Genomic DNA, 23,102 nt, shown 5'->3' on the forward strand with positions numbered 1-23,102 from the left:
TAATATTATGTTGACGTGAGTAATGACATTGATTATTATTATTATGATGGTCTATAATTATTTCTTCGTGAATCTATGGCTTATTGTATTTGAGGAAACAATCGATCGTTTCCAAGCAACAAGATAAAGTTTGTGATATTCTTGACCATCGCAGCAGAGTGATGACCTTGTCGCTCAAAGACGAAAAATTGCTGCGTTGTAAGCATAATACAAAGTTAAAATCAATTATTGTTGATAATTCTTGTTCAGAATGACATTTTCCTTTTTTATTAAAAAGAATAGTTAATTAATATACTGTTTTGATAAAATTATTCAATCTCGATCTTATATTTAACATTATATTTTAACACTCCGATTAATTATGCTATGAAATATATATTTTTAATGGAATGTATTAAAGAAAGATTAATAAAAAAAGGTACAAAAGTAAAAACTAAAGTAAAACGAAGACTGAAGGTAATAGTTCAGTTGCAAGACGTCCAATTAATTTCAACGTTAAATCATTGTAGATAGCTATTCTCACGAAGTCGTTGACGGAGCAAGTCAAAATGCCGATCTAGCAAAAGTTATTAGCAAAATTGCCGAAATTTGTGTTCGTAGAACACAATGCCGAGGTAGGTCTCAAGAAATCGACCTAACTGGTTTACTTCCGGTAAAACTCTCACGAAGTTAAGAATTACACTTAGGCTCGGTTATTCCACCATTTAGTAAATGTCAAGTAAACCCTTGCAATCGCAAGGGTTTACTTAACAGTTAAATCTACTTGATACTTACCAAATGGTGGAACAACCGGACTTTAGTGGTAAAATCGATGGAACAATCAAGTTTGCAGAATTTACAGCATAGAAGAAAAATGAAGCAGAATTAGTGCAATATAGAGAAATAATTTCAATTTTAAAATGGTGACAACTCGAAGGAGGAAACACCCATGTTCATGTTACCATTCCATTCAATGAAAGAAAGCTGAATACATTTGTGCAAAAGAGCTTGTCAAATTAGACATTAAAGTTGATAACAAAGTCAGTGTAATCAAAATTATCGAACCCCTGTGGAGATGTTGAGATTCTATCATCCCCGGAATTAGCGGATTTCAGAGGAGGGATCTGGAGCTAGGTACAGGAAGAAATCGACTTATCCGATTTACCACGGGCGCAGGTCGTAGATTGAGAATCAAAATCAGGGATAGAATCAAATATAAGAATCAGAATCACAGGCTCTGCCGTATTGGAGGGAGCACAATTAGTGCAAGACAGCGGATCGATTTGGATTCGTGGCAGCGGGGAAGGAAGTATTCACAATGGCGGTACCATCAGATTCAGCGCGCAAGAGCTGAACAAAGTAAAAATAAAAGATGTTGGAGTTTTACCAGCCGCGAAATTAAATTCAGAGGAGAGATCCAAGCAAAAGGACGAGGGCGCAACATTCATGTTAGTTAGATTGCACGATTAGGTTTAGCACAACAACGGAAAATCACGTATTAAAATTTCGACGGGGTTTAATTTATCGTCTTACGTGAATAGACGTTCTTAATAGATATGTTCTTAACAAACGTTCTTAACGGACATTCTTGATAAAGCTAAAAATGACAATCAAATTCGTAATAGTTTCGTTCGATAATCAAACTAAAACAAGAGACACATTTATGCTTTATTTGCATGTAGAATATAACAGAATCAAACACATTTTCTAATAGTGAATGTTTCATAACAATTAAGATCGAAATGGACACGAGTTTTTTTTTAAGCTGCATTAATTGTGCAATATTCTCTACTAAAGAAACGTCGATCGAATCCGTTATCCTTCATTAACTACGAGTTATGCTTTGCGAAACATGATAAGTAAAAAATAAACGCGTTACGAGTAATATAATTTCTTTTTTCTTTTTTCATTCCTTTCTCGTATTCCAATTGTAGCAATTAATGATCGTTATAATTTTGCAGGTTTCTTGTTCTCGCGTAATTTTTCATCGATTGTTGCAATCCTGTGCAAATTCTGCTCTTAAAAATAACGGACACTTTTGACAGATAAGCCGAAATGTGGTGGATTTTAAAAGTATTCTTTTTTCCTTAAACTTTTTTATCTTTTTTCTTAAATTCTTTTTAAAGAAATGAGATGGTTGATATATATATATATATATATATATATGAGAGAAAAAACTTTGGGCGCGAGTGTACCAAGATAAGCATTCCGATCGTGGACAGACTGTAATAATGGAATTCCACGAACAATCAATCGGAAAGCAATTAACGGAGGCGATCGTCGGCGAACTTCCCACCAAATTTCCTGTCGCGTTCGCTCGTGAGAAAAACGTCTATTGGGTAAACGGAACCGCGTAATTTTGTTGCAACAGTTGCATCGAGTAATGCATTGGTCAATTTGATGACGCCGCGCACACGGAGCGATTAAAATGTTGCGAATGCAATTGAAACGTGTGCATTATTTTTACATTTTATTTTCTCTCAAATATAATTGTTTTATTTCTCTATTTAAAGCAAAAATGTTCGAAAATAAAGTAGAAAATAAAAATGTTAACACTACTCTTTCCGTATTCTGAGAAAGTATCAGTATTAAAATAAAAAATGATTATTACGCAATTTATTTTGCTTGAATGCTACGCATTGATTATACGCGTCATATTTATGATAACGTGACGCTTAGTTCGAAACACTCTTATTATGACACACAAAAACCTTTACATAAGATTAAACTAACGATAAATCATAACTGTCCCCAAAATTCTTTGTGATTTATGGATAATTTTACCATATTTTTCTTTCACAATGCCTTCTCTCCGTATTTCATAAGCCCGACGCGAAATGTATTCCGCACAATTCCACGCGAAATGAGATATTACCTTTAATACGAGCATGGCACTGTAAACAGCTTGAACTTGAGATTGTCGAGATAAATTTGCAACCAGTGCGCAAGCTTTTTACCTCGTAATTTTTCGATGACGCGATAAATAAATTTTACACGTAGTACAAATTACGTTGCTTCTACAGATATTATCAAATAATTGAAAATATCTGTATAAAAGAGCTGCAATATTTCTATTTACTTTTTTTACTATTTTTTAATGATTAAAGAAACGTTTTTTTCTTTTCTCGTAGAGAACCACTAGAAATTTACATATCCATTTATTTTTTAATAGTAATCATGATTGAATTGTAATATGATGTAAAAAGTGAAAAATCATAATTCGTTTCTTGTAATTTACATCAATACACAAAAAAATAAATTCTTAAAGAATTTAATCTAAAAAGATTTTATTCTTAGAATAGCACCAAGAATAAATAATCTTTGATTAAAAATAAATTATTCTTAAAACAAAACAAAAATTTATTCTTAATTGAAAACAAATTTTACTTTATTTAAAGAATAGAATTGCGTCCGTTTAACATTAAATATGCTTGTATTAGGATTATTTTTTTTTTCAATGCGGGCGGATCTGCTGCGGCGGATTCATTGCACATTGCACTCATGTTGTTTGTGAGTAGCAGATCCGCTGCGACAGATCCGCTTGTATGTATGTACCGGCAACCGGCGTTCATCTATCGCTGTGACAAAGTCGGCTATTTGTTAATTGTAGACATAGGTTAGGTAGGACAAACTGAACATTTTATTTATCTTTGAAAGTTTGAATCACATTTTGGAGTCATGCTCTGTGTATATAACATTTACGAAACTATCCTCACTTATTTCATAATCATTGATAATCTGTTCGAAAATGGGTTTGATTATTACTAGTAAAAATAATGCGGTTAGAAGAAGTAAAAATTACTGGCGTTGCGTTTCGTCTCTTCCACCAGTAAAACCAGTAGACGATCCCAAATAGTCCGAAATTCTTTCTTTCCTTTATATTTCCTTCTTTAAAAACTTTGTTACAACTTTTTTATTTATACAAATAAATTTTTAACTTTGGTAAAAAGTTAATAAATTAAAGTTTATATGTTTGAAAAATAACTATTACTTAAAATTAAAAATTAAATTGTTAAAAATTAACTAAGTTAAGTTAAAAGTTATTAACTCTATTATTCAACTTTTAATTTTTTAATTACCCAACTCTGCAAATGAGTTACAAGAGTTTGTATCGCGATTCGATGCAAGATCTTCCTAAAAGCCGTTGCGATAGTCTCGCGCAGCGAGACTCATTCAAGGCCTTGCGCGTGCACGCCGTCTCTGTTAAAGCCCCACTCGGGTCGTTGACCACACGCAGTCCTTTCAGACAGGCGCACGTGCGTACCGTCTGGGCCGCCTCCCCACTCTCAGTCTGCCGAGGAAGGTGGGGAGGCGGCCCAGATGGTACGCACGTGCGCTTGTCTGACGGGACCGCGTGTGGTCAACGACCCGAGTGGGGCTTTAAGGCGATGCTGAACTGACGGTGGAACTCACTTAACGTCGATACTGCAGATTGCTGTAGATTTTTTTTTGGCGAACTGCGGGTCGCGCGTGAGGCGAAGAGTAAGGGGAATAGACTAGCGCACTTTGTCAAACGCACTCATCTGTCCTTGTTTTTTTTACTTTAGCGCCTCTAATGCAAGATCTCTGAACTACAATGAACCCAATTTCTGCTCTTTGCACCAATACACGTGCAAATTACATAAACAATTTTCAGACATCCATTTCTCTCATACTAGAGCTTCTAGGACCATTCTGCAAGCGTCGTATTGTTCTTTTATTTAATTCATACGCAGTAAACTACTTATTTCATACATACAAAGTCTAAAACTTTTATATAGGGCACATGTTGTCACGAGTCGGCTGCAGAAGCCGATAATTAAACTATAATTTTTTAATTTACTTTCGTTTTTCGTACTAAATTATAGTTTCCCGTGTATGTTTTTGTTACTACTTTAATTGTGGAGAAGGATTTTACGATCTATAAAGCCAATTAAGAGAAATGCCTGTCCAAAAATATGCACGTATACAGACCGGTTCAGCATCGCCTTAACAGAGACGACGTGCACTCGGCGCGTCTCGAATAAGCGGAGTCGCTCTCGTTGCTCAAAACTATTACAATGATTTTTAGAAAGATCTTGCATCGTACTGCGTTATAAATTGTCGTAACTTATTTGGTTAATTAAAAAATTAAAAGTTAAATAGATATTATAAAACGTTGGATATAAAAAAGAAAAGATGTAAAATAATAACAAATGAAAGAAGAGAAGTTTTTAAATACGGAACAAAAATGATGAAGAGAAGAAAGAAAAACAAGAATGGGAAGAGTTTAAAATAAAAAAAATTCATATTTTAATAATATTAATTATTAATGTAACATTTGTTATAAAAAGTGAAGGTTAGAATCATAACCCAGCATTGAAAGAAGCATTGCATAAACCTTACATTGAAACATTGTAATATTATATGAAAATTACAAAAGATTTCTGCAATGTTACTACAAGCTTGCGGTAACGTTGAAATGTCTGTAATTTTAAACCTGAAAATCTTTATGACGTTTCGGACTATTTGGGATCGTCTACTGGTTTTATTACTGGAAGAAACGAAAGCATGCAACGCCAGTAATTTTTACTTCTTCCCACTGCATTATTTTTACTAGTAATCACCAAACTTATTTTCGAACAGAAGGTGAATCATCTTGCTTAACACTGAGATTCTTTGGGTTGTCATGCCCACTATTGCCCGTGAACGTGAAACAAGTGAGCTTCGAGTATAAGTCGAGCGCACTTTTAAATATGTAATTCTTAATCCAAGAATAAATAGCTTTCAAATAATGTGATTGAGCTTGTCGTGAGAACAATAATATTAGAAGCAATAATACGATCTTAGAATATGAAATATACTTTGCACAGATATATTTATTATTGATACAACTGAACAGTTGTAATTGAAGGGAGCATTTCATACTTAAATGAAAACAAATAGCATTGAAGAATAAAAATATACGTGAATTAATAATTCATTTTTTTGTCTGAAAATGAGTTAGCCTTTCGAATGCCATCATACATATTCGATAAAATAGATTATAAATTGAAAAATATATCAAAAACTTTTTCGATTTGCAAATTAATAAATATTATAGTTATAAATTTTGATTAATATCAGCCAACTGTGAAAAATGTTGAATATAAACAAACAGATTATACTATATTTATTAATAAAAAGGTAAATAGAAAATAAAAAAAGACATATTTTTGATATATTTTTTTTTATCAGTCTATTATAATCGGATGTAAATAATAATATATGAAAAAACTAATTGATTTCAATTAGTTGGAAAAGAATTTATCTCATTCTTGCTTTCTACAATTTTATATAACTGCACTAAAGGAACAATAATTTTGAGCTTATAATTAACAATGTGGTTTTACAATAGCGAAATGCACAAACCAAAATAAAAGAAAATTCCTAGAAATTTAATCTAGATATTGCAAGAAGAAAATAGTTTTAGTAAATGAAAATTATTTAAAAAAAAAAGCTGATTGAAAGCGTAATTTCATTTAACAAGTAATTATTGCTGGGAGGCTTTTAAGTTGAGATATGTTCTCGAAAAGTTAAAGTGGGAGATAATCGCGAACTAAAAAAACTATAAAAAAACTCTCAAAACGTATTTCCAAAACTTTCTAACTCCCGATGGATTTCCAACCTAGTGAAACTGCAATGGTGTTATCAAAAAAATATTACCAGCAGTTCAGAGATAATAACAGCCCGCGCTTGAAGGATACTCTTGGAACAAAACTCTCCGGGAATCAAGCGAGAGATTCAACAGCAGCGGTAGACAGGAGCAGCGACGCTTGGGAAACAATACGGTCGCATAGCATCAAAAAGTTTCACCGGCGTGCATGGCGCGACGCAAAATTTTATTAGGGAAATCAAAGATGTTGCCCGCCATGAATGCGAATTGCAAAGCGGGATAAAGATCGAATCGGAGTCACACACTCACCGGCGCAGCTGTATCCATTTTTATGAAGTATGTAGCCGTCCCTGCAGTCGCACTCGTACATGCCGTCATGAAGTTCGTAGCAGAGCTGCTCGCAGGGCGATCCGTGCCCGCATCTTCCTGAAACACGGTAGGGAAACGGGGACGTGAGTAAGTTATGCGTGCCGAGGGAATTCGAGGTGGCGCGAAGTGGCGAACAAAGGGGAGAAGCATCGGAATAGACGGCGGCGATGAGTTGCAAACGCAACTGTTCGCGCGTTCTCCGTTCTCACCCCTAATAGCGTATTTACACAACACTACCTTTGAACATACTCCATAAGATCGATCCGTACAAAAATTCTAGGGTACAACGTAGTCTTGCGTGTTCCTGCGCGATTTCGTTTTTATCTGGAGAATACATCTTGGTGAAATCCGTACACATCGTACCGATAGTAAATTTGCAGTAACGAAAATTTTGAGATATATAATTTATACTTAACCACAGATGTACTTACATTCTGTCTTTCTGCAAATGTAATTTGGATCGCGTATAAGTCTAAAGCCAATTTGTGAGATAAATTCGTGCCCATCTCACATTTTCGTTTCAAATTTTTGCGAGAAAAGGTGATTTTTGTCGCATTAAATTGACTTTAAGATAAGTTAATTATTACGATATAAGTTAGTTATCACACAGTTCGATGACAGTCTCCGGTTAAATTAAGACGACGTTATTCTTTCATGTTGTCTTCCAGCAAAAATCTTTTTATATCTTTTATATCTCTCACATGAGAGATACGGTATATTTTTCCGCAACCGACTATTTTTATAAATTTTTCACAAGCAAATGAAAATTCTGTGTAAGAAAAGAAAACTAAAGTATATTAATTATATTTGTCGTTGGTCTTTAAGGATATTTTACAAATTGTAGGATTAGCCGCTGTGTAACATTTTACTATTACAGCTGCTGCCTTTAGATACTTTTTTTTTAAACAACATATCTCTTTAATACTGACTTGTGAAGCATAAAGAAAAGTATGAAATTTATGGTGAGAAAAAAGTACAATGTTGCAACACACAGGCAACTAAATGCCATTGATCGCAACGTAAAAATGTTTTCTCCGTCACGATTTTATTTTGATATTTAATCTAATAACAAATTTACGAAAAATATAATGGCGTACTAAACCGTGCCATAGACGTACGTAATAACAGCGGAATAACAGCGCAATAAGTAATTTTTTTAAATAGTAGAGAGAGAATTTTGACCGTTGCTGTATCAATAGAAATTGAACAAGAATACCTTTTACGGTTGCAGTTAGATCTTCGTGCTTGTATTGTTGAACTTATGAACTTGAGGAAAGTATATAAAATCACACAAATAATACAATTTTTGTTCAATAAGTAATTTTTTATTATACGCTTGGTAAGGTAAAGAAAAAAATCTTGTATATAACGTAAGAATTCTTTTGAAATAAATGTTGAGTATAAATGTGACTCATGACATAGTCAAAGTGTCAACGACTACAACAAATCTAAATAATTTTATCTTATGATGTCTGATGCAAAATCTAAAATATTAAAATTTACAATATTTTAATATTTTTTATATCATTGCTCTCTCTCTTTCTTTCTTTTTCTCCGTTTATTTCTCTCTATCTTATTTGCATCTATATTTAATATATTCATAAATGTACGAGCAGCTGTTAAAGTACATTTATTTAGTTGAATGTAAAAACAGTTCAACAATTAACGTTCGTTCAATGCATCCGTCCGATACGATTAAAAATTTCAGTGCTGACATTTTATGTCATGTAACAGTTGTTGCAACGGTGCAATTTACTGCAAACGTTTTACGACTAGCAATAAATTAATCAGTTTCACTGTTACAACGCACGCTTGCAATCCTTTTCATGGATGTACCAAATCACTACACATAATACGTTACAATGCGATATTCGTCGAAAAAGTAAGATTTAAAAATGTACACGCTATTAAAAATATACACAATTTTTGTAAATCTATCAACAAAGATGTTGCCAAAGATTGCCAAGAGGCAATTTAATGAAAAGCAGATATTTTGTCCGATTTAATTATTTGTAATAGAAATTTAAAGTAACAGGATATGGAAATTACAAATTATCATGATATTTTTATGAGTTATTTCTATGTTATACTTTTATATAATAACTATTTTTTAAAAATAATTATTTTAAATATTCTCTAAAGGTTTGAATACATTCGTATTTTACAAACAAAGGTAGGCTATGTTATTGTGCTATATTATTAACTCCACTGCATCATATCGACGCGTGTTAAATTATTTTACTGTGAAATACACAAATTTTGTATTTTAATTTGTAGCAATAAAGGTCTGTGAGATATGTCATATATACGACAAATTTGAATAAAAACTCCAAATAAAAGTATTATGAATAAATATAACGTTTCACAGATCCATTAACAGCAATACTATATTTTATTGATTTAAATAGCGTAAGCAGTGCCTATTTACAAGAAATTTAAAAGTTAATTAAACTGTAAAATATTATATTATTTGAATTGTGAGAACCAATAATTGCGCAATAGCATTAATTAACTTTAATCACTTTATAATTCAAAAACACTGTTTTCAACATTATTAATGAGAATTTTTTATTTAAACTAATTTGCGGAATGTATTAAAATATTAAATACGATATTTCTAAAATTCCTTTTTTTTAAATTGCTTTAGTTAAATTGTACACTCATAAAATAATATTTTTAATAATTCAAAAAGAAGTGTATGTACAAAAAATAATAATAATAATGAATAAAAACAATACATTAATTAAGCATGTTTTTTTACTACATGTTTAAAAAACTAACAGTTTAATTCGTTAAAAATTCATATGTAACAATGATAATGATAAAGTATTCACGAATAATGTTTAAAAAGACAATTGTAATATACTATTGTGAAAAGAACTGCAGGCGAATAGCGATTTCATTTTAGTAATGTCAATATTAAATATTCACAATAATAACATGTTTTCTCGATTTCGTAAAGTAGTCAAAATAGCGACATATTGCGAAACGCTTACATAAAGCACGATTGGATGGGAACAGAAAGAAAACCGAAAAGATTTAATATAAAAATGCATTACATTGAATGTAGTAAACTTTTATGGCGCTTTTATTTCAAGCGAGCTTATTTTTCGGACAGACATCGCGAATGAAAATAAAGCGCATTCAATTTGTATGCGGACTTTTCAATTTGCACATATGCATACCTAATGCGTATATTTCACACTTAATTTTAGTTTAACGAAAGTGCTCGCTAAGTGGACCTCATATAAAGCCAGCCGACCGCACAACGATACATACAATTAAAACATTTCTATATTGTCGCTCTATTTATGAAAACGTTTTAATCAACTAGGTTTCATTTCTGATTTTCAATTTTAATGAATATATTTTTAGGCTTTTTTCAGCCAACATGTTTCTGCCATTTATACGAATAAATTCAAATAAAGCCTATATACTTTACATGAATGTATAAATATACACATATTCTATAGACATTACTTTTTTTTCTACAATATAATTAACAAATTAAAGTTACTAAAATATTGTACTAAAAGCGAATGTAAGATTACTGCACCAATCAACGAACATATAAATGACATTTTAACATAATTACATTTTTAAATAAAAAGTGTTATTTTTATAAAATCTTTATGACGATTAGATCATAACAAATACAATTAATTCACAATTTATTATTTTATTACTTTTCTAAAATAGTCATTCACTAGTGATTGTTCAGCGATCGGTGCAGTGACTCTATGTTACACAGAGTGACTCGCGCGTTTTTCCTGTACCAAATATTTTCCTCTTAATATAAAACGGTGCGTAAACTTCTCATGTATTTTATATAGCACTATAAAAAACGAGCAGAATAAATATTTTGTACCTATCTTATATTCAAAGCTACGAGAGCAACCTTAAATTTTTTTAATATTTAGCTTCTTACGTGTTTACCACGTTGAGATAGAAGCCCTAATTGAACAGCAAACAAGCATGTTTATCATATGCTTGTACGCCAGGGTTATACTACAGCTTATATATATATATATACGGAAGCTCGCATTTACATAATGGATGAGTTAGGTACAGGATCTTACGGTTGCTTCAAATATAGTAATCAAATATAGTACCTGCATTACGTTTTCTACGTAGAAAAGGACGAGCTTAAAAAAAAAAAACGGGAATTGGCGGACATAAAACTAAGTGTTCGCATAACGAAACAATTAATAAAACACGAAGCGAGAAATAATACTGGAAGAAGAAAAATCCACTGTTGGATGTGCAACGACGCATGCATGCCGAACTTGCATTGCGCTGCGTTCTGCGATGAATCACGCGGCTCGTTGCACCCCGGTGCACTATGTTCTTCCATAGTTACCCACCCCCTGCCGCCGACACAGGACATTGAAAATTCCAATATCCGGCTCGGTCGTGTGTACTCTACTCTTTACGAAAAACTGGCCGCGTGGGAAAAAACCAGCATTATTTTCATGGCGATACGCTACCGGGAAATATATATCGCATTGCACTTGACTTGTCGATGCACCGGCCACGCGTAATAAAACCTATGCTCCGTCGAACGCGATAAAAATTATGTTTTCGGCGGTTGTTTAGATACCCATGATCGTCAATACTTGGAAATTGTGCTCTTATTTTCAATACATTTATTTATTTCTTAAGTAATCTCGACCCCCCGCTGTTCGATCGCACGAAATCTTATATGCACTTTTGGAACACGTGGATGTATTTTCTCATCTCTTTTATATCTCTATCTTTACTCTTTCATTTCGCATTTTATAATAATTTTCTATTGTGCAGTATATTCTCTTGCAAAGGGTCTTTACAACATTAAAGGGCGTTTAAGCTCTACTTTTGGCGAAAGAGCAATGAGTTCAGACTCGAGATATTGATATCCGGTTACTCGGATATACACCGCACATCCGGGTAATTACTCGACTTTCGGGGAATACTCAAGTTCTCATTACGCGGATACATTTTCACATGAAACGCGGAATTCAAAGCACACGCGATATGTGGTTAGAGCATATGAATGTTGACACATGGAGGAAACAGGCGAAAATAGTTGCAAATAATTCGCAATCGGATGAAATTAAATAACGGATGTGGTATACACGGGATAAATACAGACGTAAAATACAAAAATGAATATATTATATTTTAAAACGGTCACTACACGGATCGCTTCGTCCTTTTGTTACATTCTATTTTAGCAAACTCTTTGACGAGTCATGCTAAAATATATAATGCAGCATCTGTTCACGTTTACGTAAGTCTGTCAACGTAAATACTATTATACTGAATAAAAGCCGTAAAGCGATTTCCTCTTTATAAGGCAGACATCCGGAAACTGAAATATCGGGATAAAATGAGCCAGTTTAGATTGGGTCCCTCTCCATAAAACGGAATTCATGTTAGTGTTTGCATCCCCTTATGAAGGTGCGGGCGAATGAACTGATTGCATGGCACATGTGCACCTAGGCTGATATATGCAGGCTATGATTCTACTACACATAGAGCTACGCAAACTATGCTGTGTATGGCCTTAAGTACAATATAGGTCTTGGTTTGATTCGAGGCGACGCGACACGACGCGACGCAACGCGACGCGGCGCAAAGCGACGTTGCTACATTGCCTGCAATGCCATGACATGTATAATCGTTCGTATGCCGCGATACTCCAACACTTGTAGACAGGTATAATCGGTAACTCCAAGTACAGTAGAGTGGCCATTATAACAGCCATAAACACGGTTTGTGTCATGGGCAGTTGTCAAGAGAGCATATTATGTTCAGATATTTCAAAATCAAGACTATTCGTTCCAATATTATTTCTTTGCAAATATTATTGTTCCTTATTTTCTATTTTATTTGTTATTATTTTACTTTTTATTACCATCGGAATATTATGTGAAACAATAATGTTTATATCACGTGTTGGTTAACCGGTGCGCGTGACCTGGAATGAATAGCCAGTTACAAAATGTACAGCCAGGAAAAATAAAAAGTATGTCATACGACACCGTAAAATAGCGATAAACAATACCATAAGTCTCTCAGCGAATGAATTATTTAAATCTCGGTCGAATAATACATTTTAAGTATAATAAATTAAATGTACGTTTATTGAGAGAGACTTTTCCCTTTTTTGTATTGATCGTTATACACTATGCCATGCGATAAAATAATATAGAAAGGAAAACATGTTTTGTAAATAAACGACGATGAATTTCCTATGCAAAATATGTATCTCATAATTTTACAACAATTATAAAGATGCAAAATATGTCCTTATCTAAACGGAATTGACGCATATCATGATGTAAAAGAAAATGTAAACTTGAAAATGTTTTGATCTTGCTCCGTAAATTATTCTTTAATGAAGAAATAGAATTTTCTCTCTTAATAAGAATAAACTGATTTCAGATAAACTGATTTTCAAAACAGATAAGATAAGTATGCTCAACTCATAGATTTCCATAATTTATCACTATATATACACACATATATATATATAAATGTATTATCAATCGATATTCACGGAAAGTTGATAAAGTACTTTAGTGCATCCCCTTCCACGACAGAATTAATGAATACTTAATAAGCGAATAAATTCACACAACACATGTTATGTTTGATTAACAAGTAAAAATTAATAAATCTCGAAATCAATTAATAATTATACAGAAAGAACGGTTTTCTAAAGTACTCAAGAGCTCCTATTTGGCAAATATGAAAATAACTTTTTTTTATTAGACCATCAACAATTAATAAGAATGTTCAAGCTGGTTACTGAAATATCAAAACTTTTTCGCGGCATTGTTCATTATGCTTCTTCGTTATTATTTTAGGAGTTTAATAAAAAATAATTTTCAAATCAGTATGTTGTGAAATTTTTAGATCTTTCAGCAGAACCGTTTTTTTCAAGGCAAAATTAAACATGCGAAATGAATATTTTCAAATGTTAGCAACAAAAAAATAATTTTGCTGTAATTCAGTGCAGAAATTTATTGCGTGTACAAACACGATGCGAGGAAATACTAAATACTACTAATATTTCATTGCTTAGTTAACAATAATTGACATGATAGATTTAACTGCTTATATTCCGTCAAACGAGGTTTGTGTTCTAGAAATGTCATTGAACGCGAAAGCCACGTAAATTTTAATAAACCAACATTCGCAATCATAATTTTCCCATCCGACGCAAAGTTCGATTATTCTCTCTAGAGCTTTAATCGCCATCAGTCGTTGGGAGCACGAATCGCTTTTTAATCGGCCAATCTTTGAGTTATGGGAAAATTGGTCCACTTTATTATTATCTATCGCTTTTTCGTCGTACGCGCGCGCATCAACGCGCGCTTTTAATCAACGTCGGCGGTAGCGTTATCGCACACTTAAATCCCCCGGCATGACTTTTAATGTCTCGGAAATGCGTTAAACAATAGCACGCGCGTAACAGTTTACGCGTGGAGAATTGCGCCACTGCGTAACGTAGAAAGGGCGCATTAATGTTAATAACTCGCGTGCGCACCGCTCCCTCTGTGCGAGTGAAACCCGCGCAGGGCCCATTTGCTAATGGGTAGTGAGCGATTAATATCGTAGGCGTTTGATGCCCTTTAGGTCGCGAGCGAATAGCGGGCCGAGCTTTCTGAGAATAGCGGCTATACACGAGGAAATTATGCGCGAATATCCATGTAAAATGTATACGGACTTTGTTTAACGACTGGGGATGAAAACGCGGCTATAGCGTTTTGCGGTGTAAATACGCATTGCTATTAGTCCTGTATTATGCAAGTTATTAGAGCTACGATATATGATATTCATATTCCGCATGTAAATTTAGAAAATTTAATAATTTAATAATTTAATAATATAGTGTGGCAAATTTACATAATAAACACGGACTATTTTCCTTGAAAACTCATTATTAGTTTTATTTAAATTGACGGAAGTTTCTAATTGCAAAATGTTTAACGGTAATTAAATAGTTAAATATAAACAGTGTACACACAATTCTTGCAATAGAGATTTCAATAATTGTATAAGAATTAATGTATTAATTATGTTTTGACAAAAACTTCTAATAGTTTGATAAATAATAACGATTTAAGAAATACAAAGTATATTCATCTTTTGACTTGTATTATTTCGAAAATTTTTCTAAAATTACAAAATATCTCAAAGATGTTCTGGCTACACAATATAAGTTAAAATATAAAAACTGAAGACTTTTCTAGATGTATTTATTTTTCCTAATCAACAATAAAAAATTTTGCAAACGCCCAAATTTTAGTCTTGAAACTTATTTCAAAGAAGAAAACATAAAAAAGTTAATTTATAATTATTTGTGCAGCGAAAATTACTGCATTTTGCTACAGTTTTAAATAAATAACTTTTAAATGAGTATAATAAGTAGATCTAAATAAAATTTTGCACGAATATTTATTAGTTTTATTAGTATATGTAAAATTTTTTATTTAATTAATAATGTTGTACTTCTCCATCAAATTTGTAAATAAGTACTGCCAAATGCGACTTTACACAAGAATCACAAGAGTAAACAAAAAATTAAATAACTTTTAAACCAATAAGAGAAGTGTGTTCAAATTTTACACAAATACTCAAACGTAATACTAGAGTATTACATGAAATTTTTATATTTTTAGCAAATAAAATGAAAAATTGAAAATTCCAAAAGTTGAATAGTTGAGAAATACCAGGGCATGCAAAATCATATACATGTATGTTTATTTATGTTGCAAATTGTTTTACTTATTGCCTCGAGAGGTCAGCCATATAAACTCGCGCCATTGTAATTATCAGTTTCATCCAGTATGAAATACGCCTGCTGATTGTCATGAGAAATAAATGAAAGTCATCTTGTTTCACGCAATAGCACTGACGTGCTCGCCATTCATTCGCGATGAAAAATCGGTCGACATTATTCGCGTTATTGCCATTGGAATATTGGCAGTCGAGATGGAGAGCGAGCTCACAATACGGCGTGCCGGCCAATGTCGGTCGGAGAAAATGGCGGAAATATAAAGCTCTAATGGCTTTTGGCGGGACTGCCGTATCGATTCTCGTGTGGCTCCGCGCATTAATCGATCGTAAATGTTGCATAAATACTTGCACGACCGCTACGAATCCGCCAAATAGTTCCGCGCGGAATAACGTTGGCCTTGCTGGAATTCAATTCATTTCAACAGGTCACGTATAATTCAATTTAACGCGCATAGGCCAACGGTGTTATTTTTACCGTCGAATCAACACGTTTCGCGTCGCGACGATATCGTAGAATGCATCGCACAACTGACACGTTCTTTATCCCCCGTACAAAGGCGATCGCGTTTCAATTATTGTTTTTCATTAATGAATTAATTAATCTTTTAATTACATGCCTGCGTGATCGCGGCTTCTTAAAAGCTTGGGTGCATGATATTAAACGCGTTCGTACGTGGATTATCTTACCTTAAATATAATGCGGCAACGCAATCGCGATTCATTGTAATTAAATCGCTGTTATCTCCCTTATTTCCCATTTATTGCTATATGTATGATAAAATAAGCGGCAATATTTGTGCCGTACAACAAAGCAGACATCAAGTCGCTTAATTGAAAGCGCAAGCGTATTAAGCGTGTACCATTAATATCGCGCGCTAACGCAATTAGCGTTATTACGATTTGGCTGACTAACAAGTAGGCGCATACATATTGACGCACAGTCGAAAGGCATTACCACATTCTCGGAATGTTTTGAATATTCAAATACGTGGACGTTGCGAAAGCAAAAGCTGGTCGTCGTTTGAGCGGTCAAAAGTGTTTGCACACGGCAGCTTGGAAATTGCGAACATTATCGCGCGGCTCGATCCCACGGCACTCTCGCATTCTCGAGAGGATCGATACGAAGGCTACAATTAACTGGATACAGTCGCGCCGGCAACCGACAGATATTTCACTGACTGGCGCAAAATATTTCGCTGGCTCGACTCTTTTTTTTTCCCCTCATGTCTCCCGTTCGCACGAATTTTCAGCTCGTCGCTCGGTGGAATTCAGCTACCGCGAGGTAATTTTTCAAAAATTATCCGCCTGCTTCATTAAGAACAACCAGCGCCGCAAATGGGCGTAAACCCGCGGAAATTTTTTTTCGAAATAACGGAAAAAACGCCGGTGCAGGTTCTTCTATTCCGCGTACAAACTTTTCACGTCGAGAGCTGTCGAGAGACGTTGTCGTTAACTTTTTGCCGAATGGATATGGATTTTCGATATGAAATGTATTTTAAAAACGAATTCAATTATTTAAAGTGGTACTTCTCGAGGTCGATGATTTAAGCTAATCAAAAGGTAGACGTGAAAATGACGAATACGAATTTTTCTATCTTACAGTAGGATTCTTTGAAAATATAATAGAACATACGTCTAGATCTTAAAGATAAAGATAAACACGCAACGATAAAGAGAGAAAAAGTAATAAAAAGTTGAATCTATGATCCATATAAACGACGAATTGTCACCAAACTTTCATAAGCCCCAGGCTACAAACAAAAGTACATTATAAGCTGTTTTGTTCCCTATAAGATGAACTTAACTTCCTTTATTCTCTTTTAATTGAAACTTTTTCATTTCAATCTTTATTCAAGATTTACTGAAATCCTTGAGATACATCCAAGATACATCCAACTTTTGATTCGCTATAAAAAAAATATAATTTTTACATTTTTTCATTTATAAGCTAAAAGCAACTTGAATTTTTTCATTTTTTAATTCTTTTATATTTTTTGTTACATTATATTTCATCTTTATATTAATCCAATTATTAAATTAAATTAACATACAAAATAGACAAATACACATTTTATATTAATAATTTTTAAATCATTTTTTCAAAAGAAAAAAAAATATATTTTTTTTATTATATATTTTATTATATATTATATTTTTAAATATATATTACAAAAAAATATATATATATTGTTTTTTTAATTCCTTTTCTCATTTTAAGATTATGTTATCTGTTCTCTCCAGCAAAGTTTAATTAACTAAAAACGTTTGAATTTTATAGATTATTCTGTAATTTAAAAATTACTGATTTTTAATACTTTTTTAAATATATTGGATAATTGAATTTAAATTTGTTAAAAAATAGTTCAACGCAATATACCGTGAAATATCTTTTTATTTTTTTATCCTTTAATGTAATTACGTCTAGACTATTTTCACATGAAAAAAAGATTGAATTGGAACAACAATAATATGCATGAAAAAGTAACCATTAAAAATGAGGATTTTATGAATGAAGCTATAGAAACAAAAAGCAAAATTTTCTTGATTATTTTCATTAATATTACATAATTCTGAAATATTTTTCACTTTTATATAGTCTATCAACGTCACGTTGAACCAATCATATTATAAACTGAATAATTTCTATTATGCATTTAGCTTTAAAGCTCATAAGCTCATTGTTAGCTAACAATGAATGCATATAAAAATTCTTTGATTGCTTGTATTTTTAATTCTGTAGTATTCATAATTAACGGCTGCGTATATTGTCTTGTATATTGAAACTTTGCATTTTGAATACAGAAAGTTTAATAATTTTCTGTTGTATAATATGTATTTCTCAAACAAAAGGTATTTAAAATTTATTCATTTTGAAGAAACATGCGTTTCTATCCGAGCAGTAAATTATCTTTAATTTGTAAAAAATAAGTAAAATCCTTTCTGCAGCCGTTATTATACGTGTCACTGTACATGAAAATGTAACATTAATTGTAAATATATAACTACAACAGTCAGCAAGATTATTTAGAAATGGAGTAGAATGAGAGATCAAAGAAAATTTGTATTTATCTATGCATTAAAATGTAATTGATAAAAATAAGAATTTTTTTAAATAAATATAATTTACGAGTTTTTATAAGCATTAATCACTTAAAAAAAAAATTTTGCTGATGTAGATAAATTTCTGGGTGTTACAACAAATATTTATCGCTATTTTTTGTTTTTGCCAAAATATTGTTTGTTACATATAAAATTTAGCAGCAATAAAGTTTTAACAATACTTAAAAAAATTTAAGTTTTATTGCCAATTACACAGTTAAATTTTATAACAATTATGATTTGTCTTACCAATAGGCACAGAAAAATGTTCTTTCACAGTTTGGATGTAAATTCTGTTTCCGTTATTTAATTTGGTGCCAAACGTATACGATATCACAATATTTGCTAATTATTTATCTACCTTAGTTAATTTTTAACAACCAAAAATTGTAGTTGCAAAAATTTAAAGGACCATTTTTTTTAAGTACGTACGTGCGTCCATAAAGTTCTTTCACTGCATTGCGCGATGCAAGTTATACAGTTTACTCAGCCGTTGTAAAATAAATAACTTTTATTACGCGACACTAATTGTAAGATATGTATGGATAGAGTAGCAGATCATCAATTTAATTCATAAACGTAAACTTTACTATTGTTAAAATAACGGAGCAATCGTACATTAAAAGTTTTTCGGAGTAAGAATGTTGTGCATCAATCTTGTGCCCACGAGATGATCCGCAGCTTCTTTTTGCAGTAATACTGGCCGTAAAACAGAAGTCAGTTCGGTATATCATACCACTTACGTAATGGTAGTTACCGGGGAGTCCATAAATTCGAGGGGCAGGAGGGGGTGAGGGGGGGCAAATAAAAACGACTCACCTTGGAAAGCAGCCTCGAAGGTGGTCTTCTCCTCCACGGGGTTCTGGGCGAGCACCGGAACGACCGACAGGTATCCCAGGATGATGAAGAGCCGGCAAACGTAGCGTAGTCCAGCCATTGTCCAGCGATAAACATGCACGTCGCTGGGGTCGATAAGTCCTTACTGTCGCATGCTCCAGCGAATCCCGTCGATCACTACGCGGCACACGCGAGACACACTCTCTCCCTCTCTCTCTCTCTCTCTTTCTTTCTCTCCCTTAATCTGTCGAATCACTAATTACTCGCGAGTACTAGCACCAGACGATTCGAGATGCACCAGTCCGAGACACTCGTCACTACACGGTGAAGTACGACAATCGATGCTGCGACAACCGATCACGCGAGTATCATCGAGACTATCTGTGGACTAAAATAAACAAAAGAACTAATAAGTAAAACAGAATAATTTAGATTACAGCGAAAGAAAAGAATATACGTTTCCTCGAAATAATTTTCATTAATTTATTATAAAATCGATGCCACGTTTCAAACATTTTACGAAATGATCATGCACAATGCGATTACTATTTACAAAATTTTTATAGAAATTCCCAAAAAAATGTTTTGCTGATCGAACGCTACACCGAATGTAACCCAATGTAAACGTTCTTTAATTTTGTATATTAACAAAAAACAACAAAGAGGAGCAATCGTCACTGAAGAAATTGTAGAAACTCTCAATGGTGGCGCGTTGTGAGAGACGAGTTAAGTCAGCTATCGCGATAATCGTAAATATCATTCATAGTTTTGCAAAAGTGAATTGACACAAGTCGAGATCGATTCAGTTGCAAATGGCGTGTACGTAACAAAGTATCGGCGGCGTTTACTATTCTCGTTATATCATGGCAAATGATAGGTCTCTATTTTCGCACGATACCCGATGCAAATTTACTTGACACCGTATGCATATCAATGCGGGCATGCATATTTCCCGCGGGCTCGCACAAAGGGGTTGTTTTCGCCTCGCTCTCGGTTTCTATCTCCGACTCGCTCTTTTTCTTTCGTTCTTTTTTTTCAAAATTCGCGGAGCACGGAGAGATAGGAGATATAATCGCGCATTCTGCCGCGAGAACTCCCGAGACGCAGGCATCCTCTTGCCGAGAACAGCCAGGCTGGATGTTTGCATGGCGGAAAATGTAAGGCGAATTGCTGCAACGGCCGGATTAACGCGCGAACTCGCGAGTATTAACGCCCTTGGAATTAGGTTTTTCGCTTATTGCCAGGCTCGCGTTGCACTTTTCCGTTGCAGCGAGTCGCGGTGTCACCAGACGCGAGCGTTACGTGAATATGCAAGACGCCGCGTCCAAGTACGCAGCTGCAGAAAAAAAAGTTAGCCGTATATATTGTGGTTAAAATTAAATTTTCGGGGTATTGTCGGAGCACGTGACTTCGTTATGCGAAACAGTGTACGAGATAAGTTAATATCACGCGCAAATCTCATTTCATTGGCCATGTCGATTTAGATAGTTAATTTAAGCGATAAATTTTCCAAACGTGAAACGGAATAGTCCTTATCGTTATTTATATGCACCCCTTTAATTTCTTATGCTCCTGCTATTTTAAGACGTTTTATCTAGATTAAAAAAACGGAACTCTCTCTCTCTCTCTCTCTCTCTCTCTCTCTCTCTCTCTCTCTTTCTTTCTTTCTCTCGTAATTAAATAATTAAAGGGAAAACAAATCTATTATGTATGCTGCAAGAAATCCATATTATTTTCGCGAAATAATTGAAATTAAAACTGAAAGACGTGAAACGTATAAAAACCCCTTGGCAGGCTCATAAAATTCGAGAGGTTAAGTAATCGGTTTGTCGATTATATCAGACCAAGCTACATCGCATCCGCTGCCATTAGATTTCGACGAGGATCGAAGTAGACGCGGGGCTCGATATCGACTGTCGTAGCCGATAGTTGACGTTTCAGCTTAAGTCACCGGCTGGTGTCACGAAGTTGCGGCAGATAAGATTACCCTGGTAGAGAGCCTCGTGGCCGAAATTTCCATCCCCGGGTCGCGCGATATAAGCTGCAGCAGTCGGTGAATAAAACGCATCGAGTTTACATCCATCGCATTACGCTCCGGTGTCTTATCAAGTGCGATAAAATATCATATCCTCTTGCGTATCGTTGAGAATTGAATTTTTTAACTATTGTATCCGCGAAATCAAAAATTGCTCGTCGAATCTTCTTTCGAGAACTGCTTGTGAAAGAATATTCAATTCTTTGTGAAGAATTAGATACGCGGAAAAAGATTGCGACTTATTTTCTGAGTTTGTTTGATCAATTTTTTTCAACTAAATCAATTATTTCATAAAGATGAAACGTAAACAACAAGAAAAAATAAATTTTATTATGTTAACGATATCCTGATATGACCGGGAAGTGTATTAACATTTTAATTTAAATTTTACTATACAATTTAAATTTTATTATATAAAAGCAAGCTAAATTTATATAATTGCGAAATTACAAAAGTACGTGAAGTGCAAAACTATTAAATGTTGGAAATGTTAATATAAATATTTAGAAAAATACGATCTTGATTATTAAATCAATCGTTTTTTAAAACTATCGATGCGAGCAATAAAAAATTAATTTATAAAAATATCTATCATCTAGAAATTAATTCAAATACATCGCCTGCATAGAGTGATTTGATGAAATTTACAAACTGTTTTTTTTTTAACAAAGTTGAAATATAACATGCTTAATTCAGCATAATAATATAATTTAATTTATTTGTGTATTTTGGAACCGATTACTTCTTCCTATTTGTTTTTAATAATCCTAATTAGTATCTATCATTTATGCATTAGACAAATTATATCTTGCGGGGTATATGTAAATTGTTTTTCTCGACGACTTTTGTTATTACATTACATTTATTGATTGATGAAAATTTATTGATAGTTTGCGTTACCGGTGCGTATCTTTATTTGCGTAAGACGAATTATGACAAGCTAAATTAACAATCACAAAATTTATATGTGATTGAATGTACTGGCTATATACGCATGTAGATTTCATATAAACTACGAAATAATGTGCACAAAATTAAATTAACAATTTTCTGCCACAAACTAATATTATATTTATATTGTAATTAAATATCAAATATTGTAGGTTTAAATATGAAATATGACAAAGTCGTCACGGTAATTAAATTTTATAATCAATAATTAAAGAGTGTTTGCCGGTACAAATTAACATTTGTTTCCATGGAAAAGATATGCGATGCGCTTATATGCAACGCATAAACTGGAATTTCTTTGAATATAAACTACATTAAAAAATTTGATTAACACATCAATTATCGTTTTAATCTTGTTTTTTTATCTGTTATCCTTTAATCAGTTATCCTTTAATTATATTGCTTTTCACATTCGGTTTTGCACGATTTTTC

At 33.2% G+C, this 23,102-nt stretch overlaps 2 protein-coding genes across 3 annotated transcripts in view; one reads left to right on the forward strand and one right to left on the reverse strand.

Moving 5' to 3' along the window:
- LOC105203657 overlaps positions 1–23,102 on the forward strand; it is a 168,300-nt gene that overhangs the window by 101,715 nt on the left and 43,483 nt on the right. The window lies entirely within an intron of this gene.
- Positions 1–23,102, reverse strand: part of LOC105203659 (pikachurin) — a 118,654-nt gene that overhangs the window by 93,906 nt on the left and 1,646 nt on the right. Inside the window, exons 2-3 of the mRNA XM_026134187.2 lie at positions 19,667–20,072; positions 6,902–7,018 (exon numbers count right to left, since the gene is read on the reverse strand). Of these exons, the coding sequence (XP_025989972.1) occupies positions 6,902–7,018; positions 19,667–19,784 (235 nt within the window). The 5' untranslated portion in view covers positions 19,785–20,072. The remainder of the gene's footprint in view (positions 1–6,901; positions 7,019–19,666; positions 20,073–23,102) is intronic.

Source organism: Solenopsis invicta, chromosome 1 (assembly GCF_016802725.1).
Source record: "Solenopsis invicta isolate M01_SB chromosome 1, UNIL_Sinv_3.0, whole genome shotgun sequence".
NCBI classification, from domain to species: Eukaryota; Metazoa; Arthropoda; class Insecta; order Hymenoptera; family Formicidae; genus Solenopsis; species Solenopsis invicta.